Consider the following 27,529-nt stretch of genomic DNA (forward strand, 5'->3'; position numbering starts at 1 on the left):
AAGGCAGAAGCTGAAGGAACCGTCAGAAAAAGACCGTCTCAGGTAGCTCAGGCCCTGGGGCCATACAATCTTTTCTATTTCAATATCGTCTCAGAGTTACTCCCTTGAAGTCCCGGGCCATTCAGGAACTTAAAGACAGATGGAGCGAGGAACCGCGTAGTCAACAGCAAATACACAAACATCGGCAACTGCTGGCTGAGGCCCCGCCTCTCTCTTCTCTGCAGTTCCGGTTCTCGCCAGGCGGCGACGCCCATGAGGCCGCATGCGCAGTGCTTGCGCGAGCTGTCCCTTGCCCTTCTCCCAATGGCGGGCGGTGGTCCCTTTCCCGGCAACCTCCCGGGGATAGGGAGTGCGTCATTTCCGGTCGGGAAGGCCCGCGGCCGCCGCCGCCATTTCGGGCGCTGCTCTTAGGCTGAGACCCGAGCCGGTCCGCTGGGCGGCGGGCGACGGGGCTGGAGAGGCGCGCGCGCGGCGGCGGCGGCGGCCCAGCGTGTAGGCACCGAGGCGGCCATGGCGGGCAACTTCGACTCCGAGGAGCGGAGTAGCTGGTACTGGGGGCGGTTGAGCCGGCAGGAGGCGGTGGCTCTGTTGCAGGGCCAGCGGCACGGGGTGTTCCTGGTGCGGGACTCGAGCACCAGCCCCGGGGACTATGTGCTCAGCGTCTCCGAGAACTCGCGCGTCTCCCACTACATCATCAACAGCAGCGGCCCGCGCCCGCCGGTGCCACCGTCGCCCGCCCAGCCTCCGCCCGGTGAGGGACGGACAGGACGGGAGGCCCCGGGCGGGGGTGAGGGCCGCGGAACTCCTCAGCCTGGCTGGCTGCTCCTCGCGAGCTGACCCCCACGAGGGACGTGGGCAGAGGGCTGGAGTGATCGTGGCAGGGAGCGCCTTGCTGCTGGGGCTGGTTCCCACAGTCCAGCGGGAGTGCATGGGGGAGGAGGAGCCGCTGACCCAGGCCTCTGGGTGTGACTTGGGAGGACAGCCCAGGGGAAGGGGAACTGCTTTGGCCCCAGGGTGGGGCTAGCGCCCGGCCCAGGCACAAGGGCAGGGCTGGGCAACGTGGGGACAAAGAGCTGAGGGGGATGTTGGCACTGCGGGGGCATCACTTGGCAGCAGTGCCCAGAATGAATCCGATAATCCTACAAGTGGCTTTTTAGGCTTGAAACAATTTCCTGCAATGTTGGAGAGCCGGGTTTGGCTATACTCCACTGGTGGCCTTTGGTAGGAAGTCCCCACACACAGGCCAGGAGGGATGGAGACAACCTCAGGAAACCGGTCAGCTTCTTCCTTTCTTGGGCATTTTTCCAAAATACTTTTACCGACTTTTTCCTCCGCGGAGGTGAGTTTAGTGCCTTGATGATGGAAGGGAAGCCCTTTGTGGCCAGTCCGGAATAAGTCTGTGCTCGGCTGACTGTCTAAGAGATCTTACTGTCCAGAAAACGGTTCTCCACAGTTAGGAGGTTCTAGTTTTGAAAGTGTTTAGTGGAAGGAAGATTTTTTTTTTTTCAGGAAACAAACCAGAAATAAGACAAGGAAAACAATCCCTTCTCGGAAAGTGAATGGTAGGAACTTCAGTTTTCCTGGGACTTAAACATTGCCACTCTTGTACTCCAGGGCCTCTTCTTGCTCAGTAAGTTGGGGCTGTGGCCTGAGTCTTTTTAGATGTGGGGAACGGGCTCTTGCCCGGCAGATGCTCTGAGAATTTAAATGATCTGCATTGGGTCTTCCTCGTCAGGGATCATTGAGATATGACTGTCTTACCCATGACATGGCATTGTTGGGGGACTGTGGAGGAGATTTATGTCCCTACTACCTGAGGTTTGTGACGGATGGAGTGCTTCCGAGGTGATATTTTGTGTGGCAGCACCAAGAGGCCTAGCGCCTTCTCACTGTTCCCAAGTGGAAGCACTTCCTCCTGACCAGCGGACACTAGGTACAGGCCGGTCTCAAGGGAGTTAGGAAGTTCCTGAACCAGCCTTTGCAGGCTTACCCTTTTAGGATAGTCCCAGGGTAGATTTCTTTACTCTGGCCAGAAATGGGGAGACAGGGGAGTGAGAGTGAGTCTCTGTTGTTAACACATACCAGTTTCAAAGAATATGGGATCTTTTAAGTCTATAAATTATCCCAGGTATTTCTCAGTCCGGTTGGTTTAATAGCATTATAACATGAGATGGGGATACTAATGTGACATATTTGCCCCATGCCAGGTACACTCTTCTGTAAAATGCCCTGGTATTCAGGGTGTTTTGTTACAGTACAGCGACATGATGGCAAACTGTCAGTGGAACTCAGTTTTCTCAACCTCTTGTTTGTGTATGTGTTTAATTGGTTGCAAATTTTGGAGTGGCAGCGGGCAGGATTTTTGGTTTGAGCTTTCTTCACACCTGGCGGTGTGACTGTATCTCGGCACTTACCCGATACTGAGTTCCACCTTTTCATAACAGGAGTTCAGATCCTTGGCCCGGTAGAGGGGAAGATTGCTGAAGTTTGTCAGTGGGGTGGGGAAAGTTCATGGGCAGTGTGGTAGTCCCTTCTGCTGCACACCCTATTGTCCATGTAGGGTGATCGATTCACTAGTCTTTATAAAGAATATTTAATCTTTGTTCTCACCTTCCTTCTTCAAGCTCTTTTTCTTTTGAAACCACAGAGAGGTTTTAATATAAACCTCTGAATTTTAGAAGGACAAAAGACATAATATTAAAAAGCTAATTTTACTGACTGGCTCTTCTATGCCAGGCGCTTTGCTGAGTACTATACGCCTCATCTCATTTACTGTCTATATACAGTCTAGTGAGGAATGTATTGTGATCTCTATTTATTAAAAAAATTCCATTTTATAGATGAGGAAACTGAGAATCAGAGAGTCAGTAACTTGCCCAAGGTCACACAGCTTGTAAATACTGAGCCAGAATTTGAACCCTGGAATTCTGACCTGAGAGCTGACACTATTACACTGTATTCCTCCCTATTACACTGTAGCAAAGCCAGTTTACTTAAAAAAAAAATTCTATTCATACAAGAGAGAGAGAAAGAGAGAGAGAGAGATAGAAACAAACATTGATTTGTGGTTCACTGAGTAATGCATTCATTGGTTGCTCCTTGAATGTACCCTGACTGGGGATGGGGCCCCCAGCGTTGGTGTGTTGGGACAGTGCTCTGACCAACTGAGCTACCTGGCCAGGGCCAGTTTCCTTTTGAGATCTCAACGGTGCTCCTAGAGGACTCAGCACTTTTGTGTCTGTCCTGGGGCCCCAGATTCTGTTTAAAAGAGCAAAAGGAAAGGATGATGAGGAAATTGACAAAAAGAAAAAGAAATTGGCGTTAGTGTTCAGACAATACATATCTGCTACCTAAAAGTCAATGATGAAGAGGCTTTAAAATCATTATTTGGCAAATTGAATATGGAAAATGAGATTTTTGCTTAGGATAATATAATGTATCTTGTGGGCATAATAAGTAGAATTTTTTTTTTAATTTTGCAAGTACATTTATTAAAGCTGCAGACAGTGACACAAAGGAAGAGCTTAGGGTGGAAGAAGCAACAGGAGGTGGTGCTCTGCTTTGGCTCCCTAGAAACGTAGCAAAGAAGTGAGCCGGGGTAGGGGCGGGGGGCTGCTGTCAGCTTACTGAAAAGTTAGAGAAAAGGGGCTTTGGAGACAGGTTCAGGCAGTTAGCCTGGGACGAGCTGCCCACTGCTCCCTTGGTTGCAAGTCTCATGGGGACCCTGAGCATCCAGGAGAGAAGAGTGAAGGTGCACACCTGAGAGGGAAGAAGGGTGTGGGTGTGCTCCAAAGAGAGCCTACCACGTAGGGACAGTCTGTTTGGAAATGGCTTAGCTACAGTTTGTAGAGGCTTAGGGATAAAATAGACCAGGAATTCTGAACCTTTTTCCAGTGAACCCATCTTTAACTTTCCTTGGGTGTTCAACTTTCGCAGAATATGGATGTGGCCATAGCCTGGGAGTGCCCTGGCTGTGCCCCTCCAGTGCCATAGGGCTGGGCTTGGTCAAGTCTATGGGTCATACTCTGTCAGGTGGGACTTCAAGGTATACCTCCTGGGAAGGCTTTGCAATCATTGATCCACTCATTTCTTCCTCTTGGAACAATGAGGTATTACTAGACCTTGACCAGTCGACAAAACTAAGTAAGTGTGAGGTGGGTAAGTAGTTACAAGCTTGAGCTCTGGAGCCTGGGTTTGAATCATACCTGACACTACTTAGTGTAACTTCGGGCAAGTTCTTTAACTTTCCTCTGCCTCAGTTCCTCATGTGCGAAAGAGGGAAAATAGTAACATATCGTAGAGTCATTGGGAGGTTTAACAGTTTTAGTGCATTAAATCTTTAGGAATGGGCTAGCATATAGTAAATACCCAATAAGTATTAGTTATATTAATGTTACGAGCATAACTGAGGTTGGGAGGGAGGAGTTGAAACAAAATAGAAAACTTCGGAGCTTTGAGAGGGTCCAGAATACATGGGTAGTGTGCAGGCTAAAACAGCATGTCTTAGGCCCTGGCCCATGTGGCTCAGTTGCTTGGGTGGCATCCCACAAAGCGGAAGGTCTCCAGTTCAGTTCTGGTCAGCACACGTGCCTGGGTTTGCCGGTTTGGATCCCTGAGAGAGGCAACTGATTGATGTTTCTCACATCTATGTTTCTCTCCCTCTCTTTTTCCCTTCCCCCTCTCTAAATCTTTAAATTAAAACAAAACGAAACAAGCCCTGGCTGGTGTGCCTCAGTGGATTGAATGTCGGCCTGCCAACCAAAGGGTTGCCGGCCAGGTCCCTGGTTAGAGGCATGTGGGAGGTGGCCAATCGATGTTTCTCTCAGCCATCCATGTTTCTCTCCCTCTTTCTCCCTTCCCCTCTCTCTAAAAATAAATAAAATTTAAAAAAATTTTAAAAATACCCAGCATGTCTTAGGGACTAAGTGCTGGCGGGGGTGGGGGCAGTGCATCAAGAAGTGTGAAAGGACTTTGGATCCAGTAAATGGAAATAGGATGGTGCATATTAGGTGCCCAGCTGAAAGCTGCCTACCTACTGCCCCAGTGGGTGAGGGTAGCGTAGAAACTTACCTCATTTTGGGGGTTGGGGCGGGCAAAAGTTCAGGTGGTGCTTGTGCTGCTGAAGCCACTTCTCTGGAGATCGTGGGACTGCTGATTGCCCACTGCGACCCCTTCCTACCTTCAGCATCTCTGTTTCATTTGTTTAGCGCAGCAGCTCTCAAACCTGGTCCTCATGTTTTGTCCCTCAGTGTGAGTATCCCTTCATTCAGTGGTTCTGGGAAGGTTCTTCACTGACTGACTGAGAGGTTTTACACTCCCCGGTAAAAAGAAGTAGGTTTATTTGGCGCAGGACTTCTCCAAGCCTTTACTATGCCCGTGGGAAATTATGACCCTCCGAGAGAGGCAGGTATTGGACTCTGGGTTTTTTCAAACTTGACCACAGAACTTTTTGACACTACACATGATCTTAGCCAAAAGGCCGAGAAGCGATGACCGCAGAACTTACTGAGAAGCAGCTTGAGATTCTGTGGAATCTTCTGTGGGAAATAGCAGACTCTGGATTTGGGGAAAAATTGAAATTTTCTGAAGAAATTCAGAGGTTGGGGATGTATTAAACTGAATTTTCTTTTTTTTTTCTTTTTGTTTTTTTCTTGAGCACCTATAATATATTGGCTACTTTGGGGAACTTTATTCCCGTGAGATACTAAAAAATGGTTCATACATCTAGTAAATGACAAAGGATTGATCAAACCCAGTCAGTCTGAATCTACAAAGTACCATGCTAATATCCACCGTTTGTAAAAGTTCTGTTTGCCCAGGAGGCCATATATTGATACCTCTTTAGGATGCCCTCACAAGTGGAAGTCAGTGGTCTTTTTAGCCCCTTGTATTGGACAGTCAATGGGGAGTGTTCATCTATGCAACCTCTGTAAATACCATAGGCTGAGGAGAAGGAAGAGAGGGAGTGGGAGTAAAGAAAGGGGGGAGTGAGGTGCTGTGAGGTCCAGAAGAGGCTAGTGATGGAGCCGTTGTGGTGGTATCCATGCCAGAAGGCACTTGGCCTGTTTTAGCCCGCAGAGCTCTTGTGTGTTCTTCATAAAACTTTGAGGGAGCGGTAGGGTAAAGACTGGTGTAACCCAAGGGCTAAAATGCTTAAACATAATAGGATGAGCATGTACAGAAACCAAAACAACTGCTTGTATTGATTTTTAAAAATATTTTATTCGTTTATTTTTAGAGAGTTGAGGAGGGAGAAAGAGAGGGAGAGAAACATTGATGTGCAAGAGAAACATCGATCGGTTGCCTCTCGCACATCCCCCAACTGGGGACCTGGCCAACAACCCAGGCCCGTGCCCTGACCGGGAATGGAACATGCCAGCGCTCAGTTCACAGAGCCACACCAGCCCTGGCTGCTCGCGTTGATTTTGATTTCTGAATGTGTTGGTTTAAACTGCACGTTCAGAATCCAGCACAAGTTGGATGCAGAACAAGTCAGTGAGGTTTTCTAAAGTCCCAGCAATGAGAACCCTTTTGTTGGTTCTGTTCTCTAGACCGACTGACTATATCTGCGTCCTTTCCTGCCCTTCTGTTTCCTGCCTTTGGCTCTTTGTGGTTGGAAGGAGATGAACCAGGGGAAAGGAACTGGAACACATAGTTGGGGTGAAGTTTGGGCGTATCTGTAACTTGTATGTTCTTTTTCCCTCTCCCTCCCCTTCTGGAGTTTGGATCAACAAAGCCTGACCGCCCCATATATCTAACTGTTCCAGTAGCACACAAAAACAGGTATTCCTCTGTGCAGTTATTGTAGTGCCTTTAGAATAGATGAAGAATGTATAGGTAATGTCAAAGACTTCCTTTGGTGTTTAACTTGTATTTCTGTGACCATTGGGATTGCGAAGCTGTGGGGGAAATCGTAATGGACCCAGTTTACACCATGAAGCATTTTAACAAGAAATGAATTTAGCCAACGTCCTACCTTTATGGCAGATAAGCTTCAGTGTTCAGAATTCTCACACTGATCTTTGTAAGGGACTTGGCTTAGTGGTCTTACTTGTTCTTCTAAATGCCACCCCCCCAAAATTTTTTTTTTACTTGGACTAGTACAGTAATGGAGCCATAACCATGGGGGACGGAGTGGTTGTGTTCTTTCTAAGAATTAAAAGGGTGCATTGCAAATGTTTAGAGCTTGTCAGAACTGCTTTTTCATTGTGGTTTTGTTGTATCCGAGAACACGGTTTTTTGTTGCTACACTATTTTGTGTGTGTGTTTGAGAACACATCTCCAGTTGAAAGTGAAAGGCAGGTGCAGTGGTGGAATGATGTCTTCCTAAAACATGCTGCTTTGCTGCTTGCTCACCAACCACACTTTGTATGCTTTTGTATTCCCAACCTAGCTGTGAGCTCAAAGCTGGGAATGGATTTTCATTGAACTTTCCCTGTCTTTAGAGTTGTATTCATTAAGAGTAACATCGAACACTTACTGAGCACTCACTGTCTGCCAACCACTGTCCAAAAAAGACGACTAGTGGAAACCATTTGGTGGTTGCCCCTTGGCATGTAGTTGGGTGAGCTCTAGCAAGGGAGCTTTGCTTCCCAGGTGTTATGAGGACCATTTTTCTAAAGCATGGGCTCTTTGCTGATGTGAGGTCTGTCTGCTACTCAGCCCCAGAGCCTTTCTTCATCCAGCAGTGCTAAGTAGTTCTCCTTGGAGCTCACAACGACCTTCTCCTGAACATAGTTCAGCTGGCCTGGAGAATCACTGAATTGGCCTAGTGGTGACAGGCAAGGTGGCCGTGCATCTCCTCGCCTTCCAGACTGGAGTGACAATAATTTCTCATTGGTGATCTACTTCAGTGAAGAGGGACACCAGAGTTAGCACCACCATGCTCTGGTAGGGTCATAACCAAGTTCGTGTCTCCAATCCTGTACTTGGAACTACTATTGGGTTACGTTCTGCTGGTGCCTAAGAGTTTGTCATAGATGGACAGTCCCAGGTCTGGGCATCTATTTTATCATCTTGAGTTGGAGAAATAGCCAGCGATACTGAGTGTGGGCTGTTAACTTGTTTTAGCCTACAGCTGTGAATTCCACAGATGGACTTTTGTAATTTAAGAAATGTGCAACTCTCCTTTAACTCACGTCTTGGTCTCTCATCATTCATTTGGGTGAAAAGAGAAGGCTCTCACCAGTACTCATTCTGTACTGAGGACTTTTGTTTAACTTGCAAAGCTTATCTTTTCACCCCTCCCCAGTAGAGAGCTTTAAATGTAGTTTTTCTGGTCATTCTGGAGGAAATGTTTTCTAACATTGAACAAAATAATTGGGTCTCATTTTTTTGAGTGGCAAATTAATTTAGACATCTGGACTACCACAGTGTTCCTATTTCACAGCATTAATCTCTATGGCTTTTAGACGGGTGGGCCAGTGTAAATACAAGTGGAGAGGGTACATTGGCTCTTTTCCCTTTAAAAAGGACTTGAACAAGTAACCTTTACAAAAGAAGTACAAGTAATGTGAAAACAACTAAAGATGATATTTCAGAAGAGATAACATTTCTTAATAAATTGGCAGTGATTTTATAAAAAGATTTTATTTATTTACTATTGAGGAGGGGAGAGGGAGAGAAACATCTATTGGTTGCTTCCTGCAAGCCCCCAACTGTAGACAAGGCCCACAACCCAGGCCTGTGCCCTGACTGGGAATCCAACCAGCAGCCTTTCAGTTTGCAGGCCGGTACTCAACCCACTGAGCCACACCAGCCAGAGCGGTTGGCAGTGATTTTTAAAACGCTGTTTTGATAAGGACATGAGGGAAATGGGAACTCACAAACGACTGGTGGGAGTTAGAAAATATACAAACTTTTTGGAGGGCAATTTGGCAACATAGATCTTAATGTTCTTACCATTTGATCCGCGGTTACATTTCAAGATTATCCTAAGGAAGTAATAAAAAATACTCATTAATGGATAAGAACAAAAATGCTCATAACTGCTTCATTTCACTAATAAAAAGTTGGGAATACTTGATAGCCATTCAAAGTCATGTTCTTGAAGAATATGGGAAATTTAAAAAAATCAAGAAACAATTTTCTATAGAGCATTTACTTACCAGGAAACCAAAAGGTAAAAAAAAATCTAATAAAGATGATTTGATATTTTGGGTGCTTAGCAGAGTACAAGTAAAAGGTTTGTATTCCTCATTAGAAAACTTACTTTCTTGAATCGATGTGTGTTCACTGTTTTTCAATTCTAGAACTCAGGGTAGAGAGGGGTCTGAAGTGGAACCTGTGTCTAGGGCCACACACGTCTCTGCATCTTGAGAATTTTAAGCATTCCTAATATGTCCTTTGCCTTGGATCCTCAGTGTATCACCAGAGGTTGAGGATTTTAATACTTTATTTCTTCCCAGGCATCTTTGTTTACTTTGTGTGTGTGTGTGTGTATGTGTGTGTGTGTGTGTGTCCCATTTGCTTCTAAAGGAACAATCCAGTTTCCATGTTTTATTTAAGCAAAGCCCTTAGGAACTGATTTTTAAGTAGTTAGTTTCTTAGTTTCTGTTTAGGCTCCTCAGGGCTTTGGTTTTGCCTAATTAAGCTTTTTTGTTGTTGTTGTTGTCACAAATGAAATTGATACCAGCAATAAGTCTTAAAACTGTTTTTCTTTCAAGTTGTAGAATACATTCTAGATGTGAAGAGAACAAATGTATAAGCCTAGTGTAGATAGATACCGAGTCCTTCCCCCTCTTCCTGGAATAGCTGCTGGGACCTGTGAAAAAGAGGAGCTTGCTACATTTCCTGAGGTTGAAAATAAGATTGTAGCAAAACCCTGAACCTTATGCTACTGTGCAAATGGGACAGCAATAAAACATTTTGGGAGAGTGAAACTGTCTTTGACCGGGCATGACAGCATGTCCTGAGTGGCTCGGTCTGACATGGCCTTCTGTTCCTTCTCTGCTGCAGGTGGGGATGGGCATCTTGCTTCCTGGGAATGTTTCAGCTACAAAAGATGGTTTGTCTACTATGAGGAGAAGTAGTTATTTTTTCTAGACAGTTTTTTTTCTGATTAAATATTGACTAAATGGGGGGGTGGGGTGGGGAATGCTTATAACCTGTGTTTTTATCACCAGTGTAATTCTTCTTTAAATAATACCCTGCTCTATTTTTTTCCAGGGGTGAGCCCCTCCAGACTCCGAATAGGCGATCAAGAGTTTGATTCATTGCCTGCTTTACTGGAATTCTACAAAATACACTATTTGGACACTACAACGTTGATAGAACCAGTTTCCAGATCCAGGCAGGGTAGTGGAGTGATTCTCAGGCAGGAGGAGGCAGAGTATGTGCGAGCCCTCTTTGACTTTAATGGGAATGATGAAGAAGATCTTCCCTTTAAGAAAGGAGACATCCTGAGAATCCGGGATAAACCTGAAGAGCAGTGGTGGAATGCAGAGGACAGCGAAGGCAAGAGGGGGATGATTCCAGTCCCTTACGTGGAGAAGTATAGACCTGCCTCCGCCTCAGTATCGGCTCTGATTGGAGGTAACCAGGAGGGTTCCCACCCACAGCCACTGGGTGGGCCGGAGCCTGGGCCCTATGCCCAACCCAGCGTCAACACTCCGCTCCCTAACCTCCAGAATGGGCCCATTTATGCCAGGGTAATCCAGAAGCGAGTCCCTAATGCCTACGACAAGACAGCCTTGGCTTTGGAGGTACATAATGTGCAAAATATAGAAAGAAGAGATCTGCTACAGGGTCTCCCTTTCAGACCTCTTAGAGCTTTGTAGGAATGCTGCATACAAGCGCCAGCACTGTGATGTTGTAGATGTTGAACCACTAAGTACTGATTTCGGCATTTAAAGTTGGGTTTTCTTTTTTATGGAAAACCTATTTTGGAATGAGTAAGCTTAAAACTGTATAACTGAATGTTCTGATTGACCTACTAAACATACTTTTGACTACTTTAATAACACCACCTGAATTCACAGAAATTAACCTAAAATATTTTTTTCTTGTCTACATTCTAATCTGTTTCTTTCCATTTATCCTTGTCTGAAATGAGGGCTCACAAAGATTTGAGTATGATAAGTGGTTCCTATCACTCATTAAGTTTCCCACAGAAAATGTGTTTACTTTCAGGGCATGGGGTTCCTTATCATTGATTGATTGTGTTCAAGTAAGAATTCAGGAGGAAAAGCAAAGCATAGTAGGGGTGTAAAGAGATACATTTCTAAAATTAGTAATTCTAAGGAGCAGCAGGTTTACTTGGTCTTTGCTGTTTAATACATTTTGCAGGTAAGAAAGCCGGTTCCTCCTGAGGAATAAATTACTGCCTTTTACTGATAAGTAGTTATCCCTGGTAGCCTGTCTTCTCTGGCCAGTCACTGCATTGTGCTTATTCCTTTCTCTCTCTCTCTTGAGCACTCACGGCTTGTCTCATTCCTTCCTGTCTTTCCCTTCCTCTCTCCCTGTTCCTCTTCTCCTCCCCCTTTCCGAGTTACGCAGAGTTAGTAATTCAGCATAAAAGCTTGTACAGAGGTGGCATGCCACCCCATCCTTCAGAGCCTGCTGACACTGTAACTGAACGTAAGCAGGCAGCTTTCTGAGAGTGTGCACAGATTAGCTGAGAAGGGGCAAATGTGTATTCTTGTAAACTGAACTCCTCTGAGTTTTGTTTTCCTTGGTCATGTTCATACACTGAGAAGGAAGAGCTGCCCCCGTCTAAGTGGGACTGCTGGCCCACAGAATAACCTAGAATTTATACAAACCAGTCTCTGATATTATTGGATTTGAAATTTTTCTTTTACATTCTGGCTAGTGGACAGCAAAGGAAGGTTAGTTGACTGGAAAATGTGGGGAGTTTTTTTTAAAGATTTTATTTATTTTTAGAGAGAGGGGAAGAGAGGGAGAAAGAGAAGGAGAGAAACATCAATGTGCAGTTGCCTCTCTTACACACTGAAGGCCCGCAACCCAGGTATGTGCCCTAACTGGGAATCAAACTGGCGACCCTTTGGTTCTCAGGCCGGCACTCAATCCATTGAGCCATACCAGCCAGGGTGAAAATGTGTGTTTGAAGTATGTATTCTTTGAGATCATGTTGTGACTTAAAAGTTTCATGTCCCCGCTTGGAAGAAAAATGAAATGTTGGTTGTCTAGGCCTGGCCACTTTTTCCCACTTAGAGTTTGGTAGATAAAGAAAATAAGTTTCTAGCCTCATGTTTTTATTTAAGTGCAGATGATGGCAACATCCAACATGGTGCTGTGAACATGACCAGTGTGACCCTTGACATTCATTGTAGACCTTGTCAGCACTGGGCTGGAGTGTGAAAACAGCGGTCATCGAACAAGGCAGCTGACACCAGGAGAGAATAGAGATCACATTGGTTTTGCTTCCATTTGCATTTTTCTTTCTGAAAGAGAATTGTTTTTAATGATGCCTCCCTTGATTAGAGGCTTTAGTACTCCAAAGTGGTTGAGCTGCTCTCTCTGCTGTGAAATATAAATCTTGTGAAACAAAGAAGAGTAGAACATTCGTGTATGATTTCAGTAAGTCTTCTTTTTTGGTTGGATATTGGTTTGGAGCCACATGTGTTGATTGCCGAAGATACCCTCTTTCAAGTTAGAACAAATACCCAAGTAATAGTTTTAAAACCTCTTATGTGATTAAAAGCATGGTATTAGTTTACCATCATAGAATTCTATAGCTGGGAAGGACCTAAGCTATCCTTATTCATCATATGGAAAACCCTGATGTTTAGACAGACAGAATGGGTTGTTCTGACCAGCTGGAGATGGAGATGATGGGCCCAGGTCTACGTTGGGGCCTTTTCTACCGTACCCAAAGTTAGTCTGTGATTATTTATTTATTTTAAAGACCTTCTGTATGTATGTATGTATTTATGTATGTATTTATTTTTAGAGAGGGGAAGGGAGGAAGAGAAACATCAGTGTGTCCTTGCCTCTCACATGCCCCCTACTGGGGACCTGACCCGCAACCCAGGCATGTGCTCTGACTGGGAATTGAACCAGCGACTCTTTGGTTCTCAGGCCGGCACTGAATCCACTGAGCCATACCAGCCAGGGCTATTTTTGTCTTATAATGCTGCTGTTGCCCTCCTCAGTGTAGGTTTTATGTGGGTTCACTGACAGCATATCCTCAGTTGTACTGTCTGTGCAGGGAAGCACAGTTCTCCTTTCTCATTCCTGGTTTTTCATAGGAACTATACCTGGTCCCTATTGAGATGAGGCTGGAAAGTAAGATTAGGAGGCTGGCTTTCTGACCTTTGAATTTTGGTTAAAAAAAAGACAACAAAAAACATTTATTGTTGTGTTTGACCCACTATAAATCCAGACCTGTAGACCAGCTAGGTACATTTTAGTGGAGTTTTACACTTAACTTGAAATACTTTTCACTTATAGTTGACATTCAGTATACCGTTAACTTAAAATTGATTCATTAGAATCATTGCATTTTATGTATATATTTCTTTTTCTGGAAGGGTTCTTTTTTTTCTTTTCTCTTTTTTAAAGATTTTATTTATTTATTTTTAGAGAGAGGGGAAGGGAGGGAGAAAGAGAGAGAGAAATATCAATGTGTGGTTGCCTCTCATGTGGCCCCCACTGGGGACCTGGCCTGCAACCCAGGCATGTGCCCTGACTGGGAATTGAACTGGCAACCCCCTGGTCTGCAGCCCACGCTCAATCTACTGAGCTACGCCAGCCAGGGCTTTGCTTTTCTTTAAAATAAGAAATTATAGCCCTGGCCAGCGTGGCTTAGTTGGTTGAGCATCCTCCCATAAAGCCAAAGGTCACTGGTTTGATTTACTGGTCAGGGCACATGCTTGGGTTGCAGGGCTTGGTCTCCTATTGGGGTGCGAGCAAGAGGCAACCCGTTGATGTGTCTCTCACACATCGATGTTTAGCTCCCTCTCTTTCTTCCCTCCCCCTCCCTAAAATAAATAAATAAAATCTTTAAAAAGTTATAGTTGAAGTACAATAGAATCATTATATTGTAGAATTGGGCCAGACGTTAGAGATAATCAGTGTCCTAAGAGTTCCCAGGAGGTGCCTGGTGAGAGGGAGAAACTGAGGATGAAAGGCTCTGAGTTCCTTCTCTTGCTTAACTAAAGTAACTTTTTATTCATTTATTTTTTTAATTTAATTTTTTAAAAAAGATTTTATTCATTCATTTTTAGAGAGAGGGGAAGGGAGGGAGAAAGAGAGGGAGAGAAACATCAGTGTGTGGTTGCCTCTTGTGCTCCCCCCACTGGGGACCTGGCCTGCAACCCAGGCATGTGCTCTACCTGGGAATCAAACTGGTGACCCTTTGTTTTGCAGTCCGGTGCTCAGTCCACAGAGCCACATCAGCCAGGGCTAAAGTAACTTTTTAAAATTGATTTTAGTGAGAAAGAGCTAGAACTACCGATTTTTTGTTGTTGTTGTTCCACTTATTTTGGTTGATCCTTGGATGTGCCCTGACCGGGGATCAAACCTGCAATCTTCATGTATGGTGATGACGCTCTAGTGAACTGAGCTACCAGCTGGGGCAGTAACTCTGTTTTTAACTGTGTTATATGCTAGGGTCTCTCTAAGATCATGTCTCCTGCCAGGGACCTGGCTTGTAGCTCAGGCATGTGCCCTGACTGGGAATCCAACTGGTGACCTTTTGCTTTGCGGGTCAAAGCCCAACAAATAGCCATACTGGTCAGGGCTAAGATTTATGCATGTATGTATGTATGTATTTATTTTGAAGAAAGGGTTTTTGTATTATCAAACAATAAATTAAAAACATAATACTCAGCCCTGACTGGTGTCACTTAATGGGTTGAGCATCGGCCTGTGAACTGAAAGGTCTCTAGTTCGATTCCCAGGCAGGGCACATGCCTGGGTTGTGGGTCAGGTCCCTTGGTGGTGGTGTGCTAGAGACAACCAACTAATGTTTCTCTAGCACATTGATGCTTCTCTCCCTGTTTTTCCTTCCCTCCCCTCTCTCAGAAAATAAATAAAATCTTAAAAACAAAAATGAAAAACACAGTACTCAAAGAACCACCTGCCCTCACTTACAGGTAGATATTTCTTGCATGGTATATTTGCTGTGTCCAGAGTCCCCCACTAGAATATAAATTTCTAGATACTTCCTGTTTTTCCACCCACCAGATTTCTCTAGTAGGGATGAAGACTCTGGAAAGAAGGGGATTATTCTAGTTAACAACCAGATTTCTCTAGTAGGGATGAAGACTCTGGAAAGAAGGGGATAATTCTAGTTAACAACCAAAGCAGGAGTATCCTTCTGCCTGTTACAGTTCTGTGGGCCAGCCACTCATATTCTGGGGGAATGTAACTGAACGAGACAGATACTATCTTCTATCCTGGAGCTCCTGGTTAAGACAAGATTTTAAACAAGTGAAGATATGCTGAGTGTTTTGAAGTAGAAATGCTAGAAATTACACCACAGTTATATGGAGTCACCTTTCATTTTTTCGATCTTAGACTTTTGTTTCATGGCCCCTTGGAAGCTGGAACAGTCATGAATCTTATCTTGTAAACTGCAGGTGTTAAAGTTTGCTGTGCCTCTGTAGACTGTCCAAAACAATGGCAGTATATTTAAATACAATAATTCTGTAACTTCATTCTCTGATTCAACCTGGCAGTTTTCCTTTGAGAGATGATGAAACTTCAGAGTAACCGAGTGGCTTCTCTGGTGTTCTCAGGCTTCACCCTGTTGAGGGCGCAGATGGGGAATTCGTGATGTGCTTTGGGTCCCTGGTTATATGTAGTGGTGATTCTAGCAACTCCACATCTCCCCACATGGAACTCTGTGAAACATAAGTTGTTAAGACCTTTTAACCTATGTATGGAAAATAGGAGTGAAGGCCCCAAATTCCCCTTTGTTAACAGAAAAAATGAGTTTGGAAGTTAAAAGAACATGAGTGGCATGTCCCTGCTGTGGCCAGCTTGTCTTTCTGGTATTGTAGGCCTAGATTTCTGTATTGCTCGTTGAGACAGGTGTCTACTGTCCCCCATCCTTCCAGCCTGTTTGGACATCTTCATTTGAAAACATGGAATGCCAGTGGGAAGAGATTTCGGAAGCAACTAATCCAGCCTCTCAGACATTGAAGGCAGGCCCGCTGGTATCTTCATAGGTGATTTTTAAACATCTGTTTGAATATCTGCACTTTTGGGGAACGCACTGTCAGTCACAACAGTGTAGTCCAGAGGTTTCAAACTCTCTTGGTTCATAGCACCCATTACGTCTCAGTACTATTGCACAGTGCCCCAAGCTGGAAGAAATATGTAACAGTTCCATTTATTAAGTAGGTAGGTTCAAACAACAGAAATATTTGCACTCCAATAATTAGTACCCATTTGAAAAATACAATGAACATAATTGAAAGGAAAAGTATTTTAATTTTAATCTTAAGTAACTGCAGTTACTTAACTAATGAGGTAGGTATACACCTGTTAGACCGAACAGTTTCTTAAACCTCGGGATCGTATTGAACACTACCACCCTCATTTTCATGGGGTGCTTGTTCTTTATCACAGCAACTGCCAAAACCCACCTTTGCAAAGCTAAGACGTTGTTGAAAGGAATGCTGTGTGATCTAACGTCAGTATTGTCGACCGCCTTGAGCTAGCAGTTCATGTGCAGGTGGCAGGTATTGCTGTGTTTCCATTCAAAATTTAAAACATGTTGTGCCCCCCCTCTGAGTTTGCTGCAGTGCCTCTGACACTATAGTTTGGAAACCTCAGGATTAGTTCAGTGTCAGTGTTCGTTTTTAGAAAATTCTTTATGTTTAGCTAAAATGTACCGATTATATGTGGTCGGTCACCTCCCTGCTTCTCAGCAAGGGGATAGGGAACTTGGTTTTAAGCATTATCAGTTATTGAGCTTAGCAGGTCTTTTCTGACTTGGACTAAAACCAGGGTAAGATGTATCTTAGGATGTGGTGGGTTTTTTTTTTTCTTTCCTTTAATTTTTAGAGAGGGCAAGGGAGGGAGAGAGAAACATCAATGTGTGATTGCCTCACGCGCACTGGGGATCTGGCCTGCAACCCAGGCATGTGCCCTAGACTAGGAATCGAACCAGCAACCCTTTGGTTTATAGGCCACCACTCAATCCACTGAGCCACACCAGCCAGGGCTATTTTTTCTTTTCACTTGGCAACCTAACAAACACTTAAATCTCAAAGCCCTGCAATTTTCTACCAATACCACTCATGACCACTTTAGTCCATCTCTGAGGCAAGTGAATCATTACTGCTAAATTGTCCTTGCTTGTTTCCCTTGATGTGAAGGGCTGTAGATGGGCCCTAAATACTACCTTTCCCATAGATCACGGGTCTGCAAGCTTTTCAGTAAAGGTCGTACAGGCTCTGTCGCAGCCACTCATCTCTACCATTGCAGCAAGAAAGCAGCCATAGACAAAACAAATGAGTTTGCTGTGTTCCAATAAACTATTCACAAAAACAGGCAGTTAGCTGGATTTGGCTCATGGGACATAGTTTGCTGACACCTAGCTTAGGTTGTAGTTTTCTTATTTTCTCGTTCAGCCAAGTCTTAAAATATTTACCAATTGTGTACTTGCTATGTTTGAAGACAAGGCCCCTGTGTTCCATCTCTTTACTTGCTTCTCCATGGCTTTACTTATGTGAATGTGTGTGTGTTTCCTGCCCTGAGACCACTGGAATCCTGCAGCAAGCCTGGATCACAGGAATGCTGGCAATTGTTGAGGCCTTTCCTGCTGGGTAGTAGAGACAGAAACTAGAAAAGCAGTCAGTCCCCTTAGGTTACACCAGCAAAGGAGGTCACACAGCTCCCTGATGTCTTTTTAGTGAATACCAGGTACTAATGCCATTTGGGTTCCAGTTTCTTTCTCATTATCAGTAGAACTCTTTGATAAAGATCGATTTGTTAATCTTTTGCTCCTGGACCAATTACAGATTTGACTACATCTGTACCAGATGGTGGTTTACCTCAGGAACTGCACAGAGTTAGCAATGAAATCTGTGTTCATCCGGGTGCCTGCGAGTGAAGAAGCAAGTTAACCACAGTCAGTCCTCTTTACAGGTCACACCAGGATTTACTTGCAGACTTGCTCCTAAGGATGTGGTGGTAGTATCAGGAGGCTGAGGAACTGCCTGCACACTAAAACAGTACCTTGGTGGTGAAGAATCACTGTCTCTCCTTTACAAGGTGGTAGTGAGTTCTGCCTCATACAAAGAAAGGTTAGCTGCCATGTAGTGCTTCCAGTCCTTTGTAAGTTCTTTCTTGTTCATTGGCATGCAGACTAGGATTTTTTCCCCCCTCTATAACTTGAATTTTGAAATCAGTAATATTAGAATTAAGGTTGTTCCTGCACTAACTGATTAGTATGTACATTACTTTGTATCTTAAGATTGTAACATATCTGGGGCAAGTATTCAGTTTTGCTTTCTTTATCTTTGATGTAGTATACCAGGCTTCCAGTTCTTATGTATCTGCCTCATCCTCCCTAGTCTGGCCTTTGAGAATTCTGCCTTATAAGTTGTTGCCTAACAAAAGGAGGAGTATGCATTCAGAAACGTGTGATGAATTGCAATTAGTGTAGCACCATTATAGAGAAAAAATTGCACTTCGTATAGCACCGTTTTTTCTCTCTCTCTCTTTTTTTTTCCTCCAAACTATGAAATAAAGTTTATTTAGGAGGTCATAGAGGTGGAAGAAGTGAGCTGTAGGAGAAATGGGCTCAGGGCCCTGGCTGATGTGGCTCAGTGGCTTGAGTGCTGGCCTGCAAACTGAAAGGGTTGCTGGTTCGATTCCCAGTCTAGGGCACATGCCTGCGATGCAGGCCAGGTCCCCAGCCGGGGGCGTGTGAGAGGCAACTGATCCATGTTTCTCTTGCACCTTATGTTTCTCTCCCTTTCTTTCTCAATCCCTTCCCCTCCCTCTGAAAATAAGTAATTTTCAAAATTCTTTAAATTTCTTTTTAAAAAATGGGCTCAGGAAACAAGTTACAGAGACAAAAAAAAGGTTTGGCACCATTTTCCTAGAGTGCCCTGCCCCTCTTACCCTCCTCCTCACCCCCAGCCCACCAGGTTTGACAACCACCCTTTCTTCCGAACTGTTGGAGCACTGGGGCCTCATGTGGTCTCTAAGGACAGCCGTGTTGCCTTTGGAGCTTGTCTTTTTTTCTTTTTAATACTCACCCAAAGATATCTTGATTGGTTTTCTCCCATACTCGCCCCAGCTGCAGTGAACCCACAGCTAGCTAGGTATGTGCCCTGACCACTCTTTGGATTACAGAACAACTCTCCAACCAACTGAGCTACCTGGGTATGGCCTGTTTTTTTTGTTTTGTTTTTTGATTTCAGAGAGAGTAACATTGATTTGTTACTTTCCTCTTATTTATACATTCATTGGTTGATTCTTGCATGTACTCTGACTGGGAATGGAACTGAAACCTTGGTGTATTGGAATGATGCTCTAACCAACTGAGCTACCCGGCCAAGGCCAGGGGCTTGTCTGTTTTTGACCCCAGGAGTCCCCATGAGCTTTGAATGAATATTCAGGAATAACACCCCTTGGGTACAAATGGTTAATTTTAATAAGGTCTTCCTCGAAGTATTTGTATTTCGAGGCCACTTTGGGTGAGTTAATTAGCCCAGTTGACTGCTTACAACTTTTTTCTTTATCCACTTAAAAATCAGAATCGTTTTGTTCATGGCATAGCCTTTCTTTCACCCCTGATGTTTGGGCTTCTCTGCCAGGAACCTAAAAGATTTTGAATTCCAGAATATGGAACGGTTTTCCTGACCCTTCCCCTGTTCGGTAAAATCAAGAGTATGTATGTACATCAGAGGTGGTTCTAATGTTGTCCAGAGGTCTGGTTTGCACATAAATCTCCCCACCAAGAGACTTCTGGCCTTGTATGTGCCCCTGCTTTTTCTCCCTGTGAACTTCGGAAGAAGAAAGGTCTGAGGGCGGACCGCGTGGCAGGTTCTGTCCATGTGTGGGCAAGCCTGGTGGGTCTGTGGTGCTGGCAGCGAGGGGCTGGGCTGGTCCACGCTGCATCCGGCCTTCTGTTTACGGCTCTGTGGGATGCAGTGTAACACAGCACTTCAAATTTACTTCTTTATTTAGTTACAAAAATTTTCTTCTTCAATTACACGTGTCCCCATTTTCTCCCCATTATTCCCTGCTGCCCTATGACACTTTGAATTTTTAAAAATAAAGACCATGGAACACCGAGAGAAAAGAGGTGTTGAAACCTAGATTTTGGTATCGAGTAGAATGGTGGGCTTTACTAAGGATGTATCCTAAAGAACCATCTTCTACAAAACACGTGGAAAACCTGGATAAAATGTACCCATTCTCTTCTTGACACCTTTTTATGTAGATTTGAAATCATTTGGTAAAATATACTGATCATAAGTATACAGCTCTCAGTTTACATACATATTCACCTATGTGATAACCACCTAGGTGAAAGTGTAGAACGTTTCCAGCACTCCAAAATGTTCCCGTGTGTCCTTTGTATGTAACATCAATAAAATGATGGATTCAGATATGATAGCTCTTAGAGATATTAGCTGGGATGTCATCCAACCAGCCTCTTGAAAGAAATTGGCCCCTTTGTCCCCATCTGGAGAACCTAACAGGAGTGGCTATTTAGATTTTTGACAAGAGCATACACTTCCCCTCAGATATATATTTTTTTTTATAAAGAGTTTTATTTATTTATTTTTAGAGAGAGGGGAACGGAGGGAAAAAGAGAGGGAGGGAAACAGCAATGTGTGGTTGCCTCTCTCTCACCCCATACTGGGGACCTGGCCTGCAACCCAGGCATGTGTCCTGACTGGGAATCGAACTTGCATCCCTTTGGTTCGCAGTCCGGCGCTCAATCCACTGAACCATACCAGCCAGGGAAACTATTTTTCTTAAGTGGGGGACTTACATTACTCTAGGTCTAGTTACCAGAATAACACTTAGTATGACATGGCTGTTTTGACAGATAGTATAAATAAATATTTTAAATGGGGGTGCTGCAATTAACCTGAACATAGCAAGGAGCTAGCATCGCAGGGATGCTGATTTTAGTAATATGCTGTATGTGTGTATGCGTGTGTGTGTGTGCGTGTGTGTGAGTGAAGGGTGAGGAGTCAGGGTAGCTGACAGGACAGGCACAAGGAAAATTCACTAAGCAACTGTCAAGTGTTACAGAGCTGATGTTGTGCCTAGCTTCTTGCAACACTAAGGTTTTTTTCTTTTTTAAAAATTTATTTATTTTTAGAGTGGTGGAGGGAGGGAGAAAGAGGCAGAGAAACAGCAATGTGTGGTTGCCTCTCAAGCGCCCTCCTACTGGGGACCTGGCCTGCAACCCAGGCATGTGCCCTGACTGGGAATCAAACTGGTGACCTTTTGGTTCGCAGGCTGGCACTCAATCCACTGAGTGACACCAGCCCAGGCTGCAACACTGTAAGAGTTTTTAAAAGAAGGAAACAAGTGAGGGGATAAAGGAAGAAATTTTTCAGATTGATTTTACTAGCAAGGAAATTTTCACTTGATGTCCTGGTCTTCCTGTCCCTGACAACTATATAAAAATCTTTACTTGACATAGTTGGTCTGCTCAGATGTCAGGAACTTTGAATTGGAAGATTGCTGGACATAAACAGAACCCTGGTGCTGGCAGCGAATAGGGATCAGATCTGTTTGCCAGGAAGTACATGCAGTATCATTCTTCCTTTTCCTCCCCTTACACTATCAGCCTTGTTAATCTTTACAGTATCAGCAGGCTGAGCTGCTGCTTTTTCCCACCTGCACTTTGTCTCTCTAATATTCCCTGGTTTCGGTTTCCTTTTCTGGCATCCTATGACCCCCACAACCACTTGAGGCCTCTGTTTTTCAGATAGTTCTTTAGGAAATTACAGACAGGGCAGTAGGGAAGCTGCTGCCTCTGAATGAGATCAGACTGGTTCTAGAGAAGGCCCTGGACCTGGAACTGAGTGGACTTTGGTCAGTAGTTGGCCTGCAGACCTTCTTAGGGAACCCATAGGGCCCTGGCAGCATAATTTGGAAGTTCCTGGTATAGGAAGAAGAATATAAATTGTCTTTGCAGCCAGATACTCCTGGCCTAAACCCCAGCCCTGCCACTGGCTGTGTGACCTCAGGTGTATCATGTAATTTTTCGGAATCTCAGTTTTCTCACCTGTAAAATGAGAACAATTCCTGTCTAAAAGGACTATTACAGTGATTAGAAAATAATTTATTGAAAATATCCTGTACAGTACTTTATGAAAGTTCAATAAACACTAGTTGTTAACAAAACCAAATGAACAGTTATGCTTAAAAAAGCCACTTGTATGCTCAGTTGTTGACAGTTAAAAGCTAGCTGTGAGCTCTTTAGTCCGGTGACTTCTGGGGCCTTATCTCCAAATATTAAACGAAATGTTGTTTTATATCTTTTAAACCTTTTATATATTTTATATATTTATCTTTATCCTAGCCTGAGGACATGCCCATTGATTTTTTTATTTTTTATTTTTTAGAGAGAAGGGGAGGGAGAGATATTGATCAGTTGCCTTCTTGCATGTGCCCAGGCTAGGGACTGAACCCATAACCCAGGCATGCACCCTGATTGGGAACCGAACTCACAAGCTTTCAGTCTATGGGATGATGCTCCAACCAAATGAGCCACACTAGCCAGGGCAATATGTTTAATATTTTGCCACAGCGTGAATCCCTCTATCAGGCTGACTTTACTATTTAAATTTTTTTTTAATTTTTTCATCTTTTTAATTTATTTTTAAAGATTTTGTTTATTTATTTTTAGAGAGAGGGGAAGAGAGGGAGGGAAACATCAGTGTGTGGTTGCCTCTCTCGCGCCCTCTACTGGGGACCTGGCACACAACCCAGGCATGTGCCTTGATTGGGAATTGAACCTGCACCCCTTTGGTTCACAGGCTGGCACTCAACCCACTGAGCCACACTAGCCAGGACTATTTTGTTGTTGTTGTTAAGATTTTATTTATTTACTTTTAGAGGGGAAGGGAGGGAGAAAGGGGGGGAAAACAATGTGCAAGAGATACATGCATTGGTTGCCTCTTGCACACTCCCAGCCGTGGACTTGTCCCGCAATTCAGGCAGGTGCCTGGACCGTGAATTGAGCCAGCGACTTTTGGTTCACATGCCGGTAGTCAATGCCACAGCAGCCAGGGCTCAAATCTTTTTTTTTTTTGGCTCAAATCTTTATATTTGATGTTGTAACACAAAGCTTTTTGTAACAATAAAAACATGATGTGCCCTTATTAATGAACAGGTACCAAGTGGCATTGAGGGAGCAGTCAAGTCTGTCAGTGCATGGTGGGGTGAGGTGGGAGGGCTTTGCAGGGAGCCAGGGACATTTGGAATTTTTGCCTGTACCTGCCCAAATGGGGAAAGCCTTGCCTTGGTAGGAAGATGATGGGAACACTTCATTTTCTAGGACCAAGTGAAGTATGCTTTCTATTATTGCCTTCTGCTCTACAAGCAGTGACAGGCCAGGATATGTGTGAGAGTGGGCTGGGAGATTGTGCCACTGCTTTACGTAGGGAGTGGGGGGGGCGGGTGGCACGCAGACTTCTTTCCCTAGGCTGGGTCTGTGGGGAAGGCAGGAAACTAAAAGTAGTGGGTATGAAGAAAAGGAGCAGTAGCTTACTCTAGTTGGGCTTGCTTACCAAAAGGCACTTGAGACTTCCAAAAAGTATCATTTCTCTAGGATCCGTTCTGTTTTCTGTATTCTGTGTGTTTTTCTGCACTGCTAAAATCACTCCTTCCTGCCTGCATTAACCACAAGTAATCATTCTGGTGGCTGGGGCTTGGGAGGCAGCAAATAGCCGTTTCTGTAATGTCAGACCTAGAGCAGTCATGTGGGCAGGGTATGCCTAATCAGGAAATGGAGTCTGTCCGCTCTCATTCCTAACTGGAAATAAAGTGCTCTCCTTATTCTCCTCCTGCAGGTCGGTGAGCTGGTAAAGGTTACGAAGATTAATGTCAGTGGTCAGTGGGAAGGGGAGTGTAATGGCAAACGAGGTCACTTCCCATTCACACATGTCCGTCTGCTGGATCAACAGAATCCTGATGAGGACTTCAGCTGAGTATAGCTCAACAAACAGTTTTGCTGACAGATGGGAACAATCTTTTTTTTTTTCCTCTTCAATTGCCATCTATACAATTTTCTTACAGATGTCAAAACAGTCTAGTTTATATAAGCGTTCTGTTACCTGTGATTATTTTTAGACTGAACTACTACATCCCTAGTCCCATTTACCACATTCAGGGTACAAAACTGGAGGGCTTGTGTGTTAACTTCTGAATTGGAAATTTTAGGTGGTAGCTGCCGTGCCTGAGGGTGTTAGGGGGTATAGGTATCTTGCCTCCTTTCTCTCAGGCAGTGCGAGTCAACCTGTGGAAAACTGATGGACAGAAGACAAGCGTTGCACACTGCTCACCCTGATTTACCCAATGGTGTTGTTTTCGTTCTGAAACCATCCTATCAAATGGCAATAGACTGTTCCCTTTCACCCCGTGAAGTAATCATGTACCATGTGAATCGTACCCAGTGGGATTGCTTTTTCATTTGTGAACATGACCGTTGTATGACTCATTCTGACAGTTCAAATCCTGGGATTTCTGAGGACACTACTAGAGGCATTTGTCTTCCTTCCTAGTCAATGCTTCATACTTTTTCCTGGGATTCTTTGAACCCTTGTCATCCTTTCCCGCAGATAGGTTAATTCTCCAAAAAAGTGTTCATTTTCATTCCAGATGACAAGCAGGATATGCAGAGCACTTTATTCAGTGCGTAGCTTTAAGCCAGGATTGGATTCACTGAGCGGACAGCCAGACTCAGCTCTCTGCCTTCCCTCAAGGGGCCACAGTAGGTTCACAGTGCTACCGCAGCTGACTAGACTCCTGACTGACGGGGTCCCGCAGGGACCTTTCTCCCGAGTGCCAGTATCCTCTTAGGGGTTCTTTGGAATTCTTAACTTCTGCTTGGAGTGGAAGGACCAATCACTTAGAATATTCCATAGAAGGTTGTGGGGCCAAATTCTGCCCTTTGCTTTATGTGCAACTTGTATAAAAGTCAAGTTAAAATTACATGAGTCTGGGGATAGGGTTAGCACTTTGAAAAATGTTTGAATCAATCATGAATTACTTCGGTATTATTCATTCAAATTGCCAGAATAGTGCTTGAAGGACATTACATTATAAACTGCCTTCATTTTTGGCTCTTTTTCTTTATGTTCAAGTTTAGTTTACAAATCCTTTTAAGTATGGAATGGTTTTTATAGGGTCAGGTGCTCCAAAGAATAGAGTTCTGAGACCAAAAATGATCTAGGCTATATAGACTACAACATGAAATTTTCAAGGCTAGTTTCTAGTCTAGAAAGGCACTAACTGGTCTGTGGTGTGGTATGACCAACAGAAACACCTCCTTATATTTTGCTAAGGCCTCATTTTAGAAAAGAAACCTACCTTTTGAATTCTTCGCATAGGTAATGGTTAATTTGCCTTCTGCAGTGTACACCAAATCATGGCCTCCCAGTGACCAGCACAGTGCCTGGCACCGTTGGTGTGCAGATGTTCGCGTGAGTGAATGAGAAGTGTGCAGAAGCTCATTGTACGGCACAGGGAAGCCAGCTGGCACAAGACTACATACATTACCACAGATAAACTAATGAATTGACGCTAATTTAATATATTTTTACCTCACACTAAGGTAATGCTTGATAAAGACATTAATACTCAACTTTTTAAAATGTTAGCACAGTGCGATGCACATAGTGGGTGCTCAGTGTTGAGTGAACACATTTGCAATACTAGACTTAATTCCATCTGACAGCTTTGTTAAGTTTCCAGTTCCAGCTTACATACTGTAAACTCCAAATGCGCATTCAGACTTGTTTTCCTGAAAGTACGACATCTAAAATATTTGTAGAAAAACCTTGTCACAACTGATTTGAATGTTTGTATTTTCTTTTGCCTTTGACATTATGATATTGGCTTATAATGTCTGTTTTCATATTATGTAATATTAGTGGAACATGCAACTCTACCTAAATCATAAGAATTTCTCAGTGATGGGTTGTCTGAAGCCATTATATGAACTGTCAGGTTGGATTTGGCTGGATGTGGACCTTAAGAAATCACAGGACTTAAAAGTATCTTCCAAAAAGAAATACTAGAATCCTATTCAAGTGCATATATACATTGTCACAGAGCAAAGCGAAATTGGCTGCTATATTTTATATAATCATTTCTGCAAAAGCCCAATTTTTGGATACTAATATTTGACCTGGTTAATTCTTATTAATTTGTTGGAACTGTTTATTGTTAATAATGCAAATAGATTTTTAATTATCCTTAAGTAACATTTCACTATTAATGGTTTGAAATGGGTGATAAACAAACAAATTTGAAATAAATACGAACATGTGCCATTGTATTATAACACTATACACTTTCTTGACAGTTAAATTTTGAAAAATGTTTTTTTTTTTGTAGCATGTATTGTATATGTTTATAGTATATGTAGTAAATAAAAATATGGCCAAATGTTTGGCTTGGTGATCTTTTGAAGAAAGTAATCTTTGAATATTTTTCACGAAAGAGCTAAGTCTGTTATGCTTAGGGAATAATGGTTGTGCGCACTGAGCCTACAGCCAGATAATGAGAAACAGCACACTCGGTGGGTACTCACTGAAGCTGGGATTAATCACTGGTGGTGGTTTAAAGGGTCTCCAGGAGTCATGAAATACTGATGCGAAGGGAATGTAAGAATGATTATGTAATTGGAAATCTGGAATGACATGAGCAGAGAACATGAAACTTACCCAGAAATGGTTATATGTGGGTGTAAAGAACATAGGGATGTGGCAGGGGGCTTTGTAAAGCAAATGAGAAGCTTGGATGTTGCACAATAGGTTTTTAGAATGTTAATACAGATACCCAGGTATCTCCTCTTTTATTTAAGTAGCACATGTTCATGGTAGGTAGTTACAGACCCATACACAGTGTGTGAATATATGTACCTAAAATTGACATAACACTATAGTTTTGTGTTACATGGGTGTTGAATTTTATAAATGAAGAGGACAGTCTTTGCCAGTCACTTATGCTGTGTTCTTCCTTGGACCCGAAACATACCTACTTACTGCCATAGACAGCGGAGCGTCCACCCAGAGTTAAATAAAGGAACCTACTCCAAAGGGAGTCAACTTTGGCATTCACACGCTTAACTGCAAGGTGATAAAAAAATGTTTCGACACTCTACCAAAAAATAAGCTGCCAAAACAGTGTTTTAAAAAAACATTGAGTGTTGGGTTCCTTTACATAGCTTGGAGTGCTCATACCAGTTTTTATATTTGTGACCCTGATCTTCAGATTAAGTTCTATTCATCTTACAGATATGAAGAGAGAAGAGGCCCCTCCATAGACGAAAATGTGAAAATAGTTCTAATTTTGGCAAGAGGAGGGTAAGAGTTTGGAGCTCTGCTGCCACAGGTATCCTGAAGAAAAA

General features: G+C 43.6%; 1 protein-coding gene across 3 annotated transcripts; it reads left to right on the top strand.

Annotated features, from left to right (window-relative positions):
- Positions 1-333: 333 nt before the first annotated feature.
- On the top strand, positions 334-26,568 carry CRK (CRK proto-oncogene, adaptor protein). Of its 3 annotated transcripts, XM_053911755.2 has the most exons (4): positions 334-751; positions 10,168-10,533; positions 11,881-11,965; positions 23,967-26,568. In XM_053911755.2, exons 1-4 carry the CDS (start codon positions 511-513, stop codon positions 23,980-23,982), a joined length of 708 nt encoding a protein of 235 aa, XP_053767730.1. In that variant the 5' UTR covers positions 334-510; the 3' UTR covers positions 23,983-26,568. The 3 variants fall into 3 exon arrangements, with proteins under 3 accessions (XP_053767730.1, XP_024420438.1, XP_024420439.1); XM_024564670.3 differs by lacking the exon at positions 11,881-11,965 and having other exon boundaries at positions 335-751; positions 10,168-10,703; XM_024564671.3 differs by lacking the exon at positions 11,881-11,965 and having other exon boundaries at positions 335-751.
- Positions 26,569-27,529: the final 961 nt, after the last annotated feature.

This window comes from Desmodus rotundus, chromosome 9, assembly GCF_022682495.2.
Source record: "Desmodus rotundus isolate HL8 chromosome 9, HLdesRot8A.1, whole genome shotgun sequence".
In the NCBI taxonomy this organism is placed as follows: domain Eukaryota; kingdom Metazoa; phylum Chordata; class Mammalia; order Chiroptera; family Phyllostomidae; genus Desmodus; species Desmodus rotundus.

Coding starts and splice junctions, on each gene's coding strand:
- CRK (XM_024564670.3), top strand. CDS start 511: ATGGCGGGCAACTTCGACTCCGAGGAGCGGAGTAGCTGGTACTGGGGG. Junction 752..10,167: donor GCCCGCCCAGCCTCCGCCCG/GTGAGGGACGGA, acceptor ATTTTTTTCCAG/GGGTGAGCCCCTCCAGACTC. Junction 10,704..23,966: donor AGACAGCCTTGGCTTTGGAG/GTACATAATGTG, acceptor CTCCTCCTGCAG/GTCGGTGAGCTGGTAAAGGT.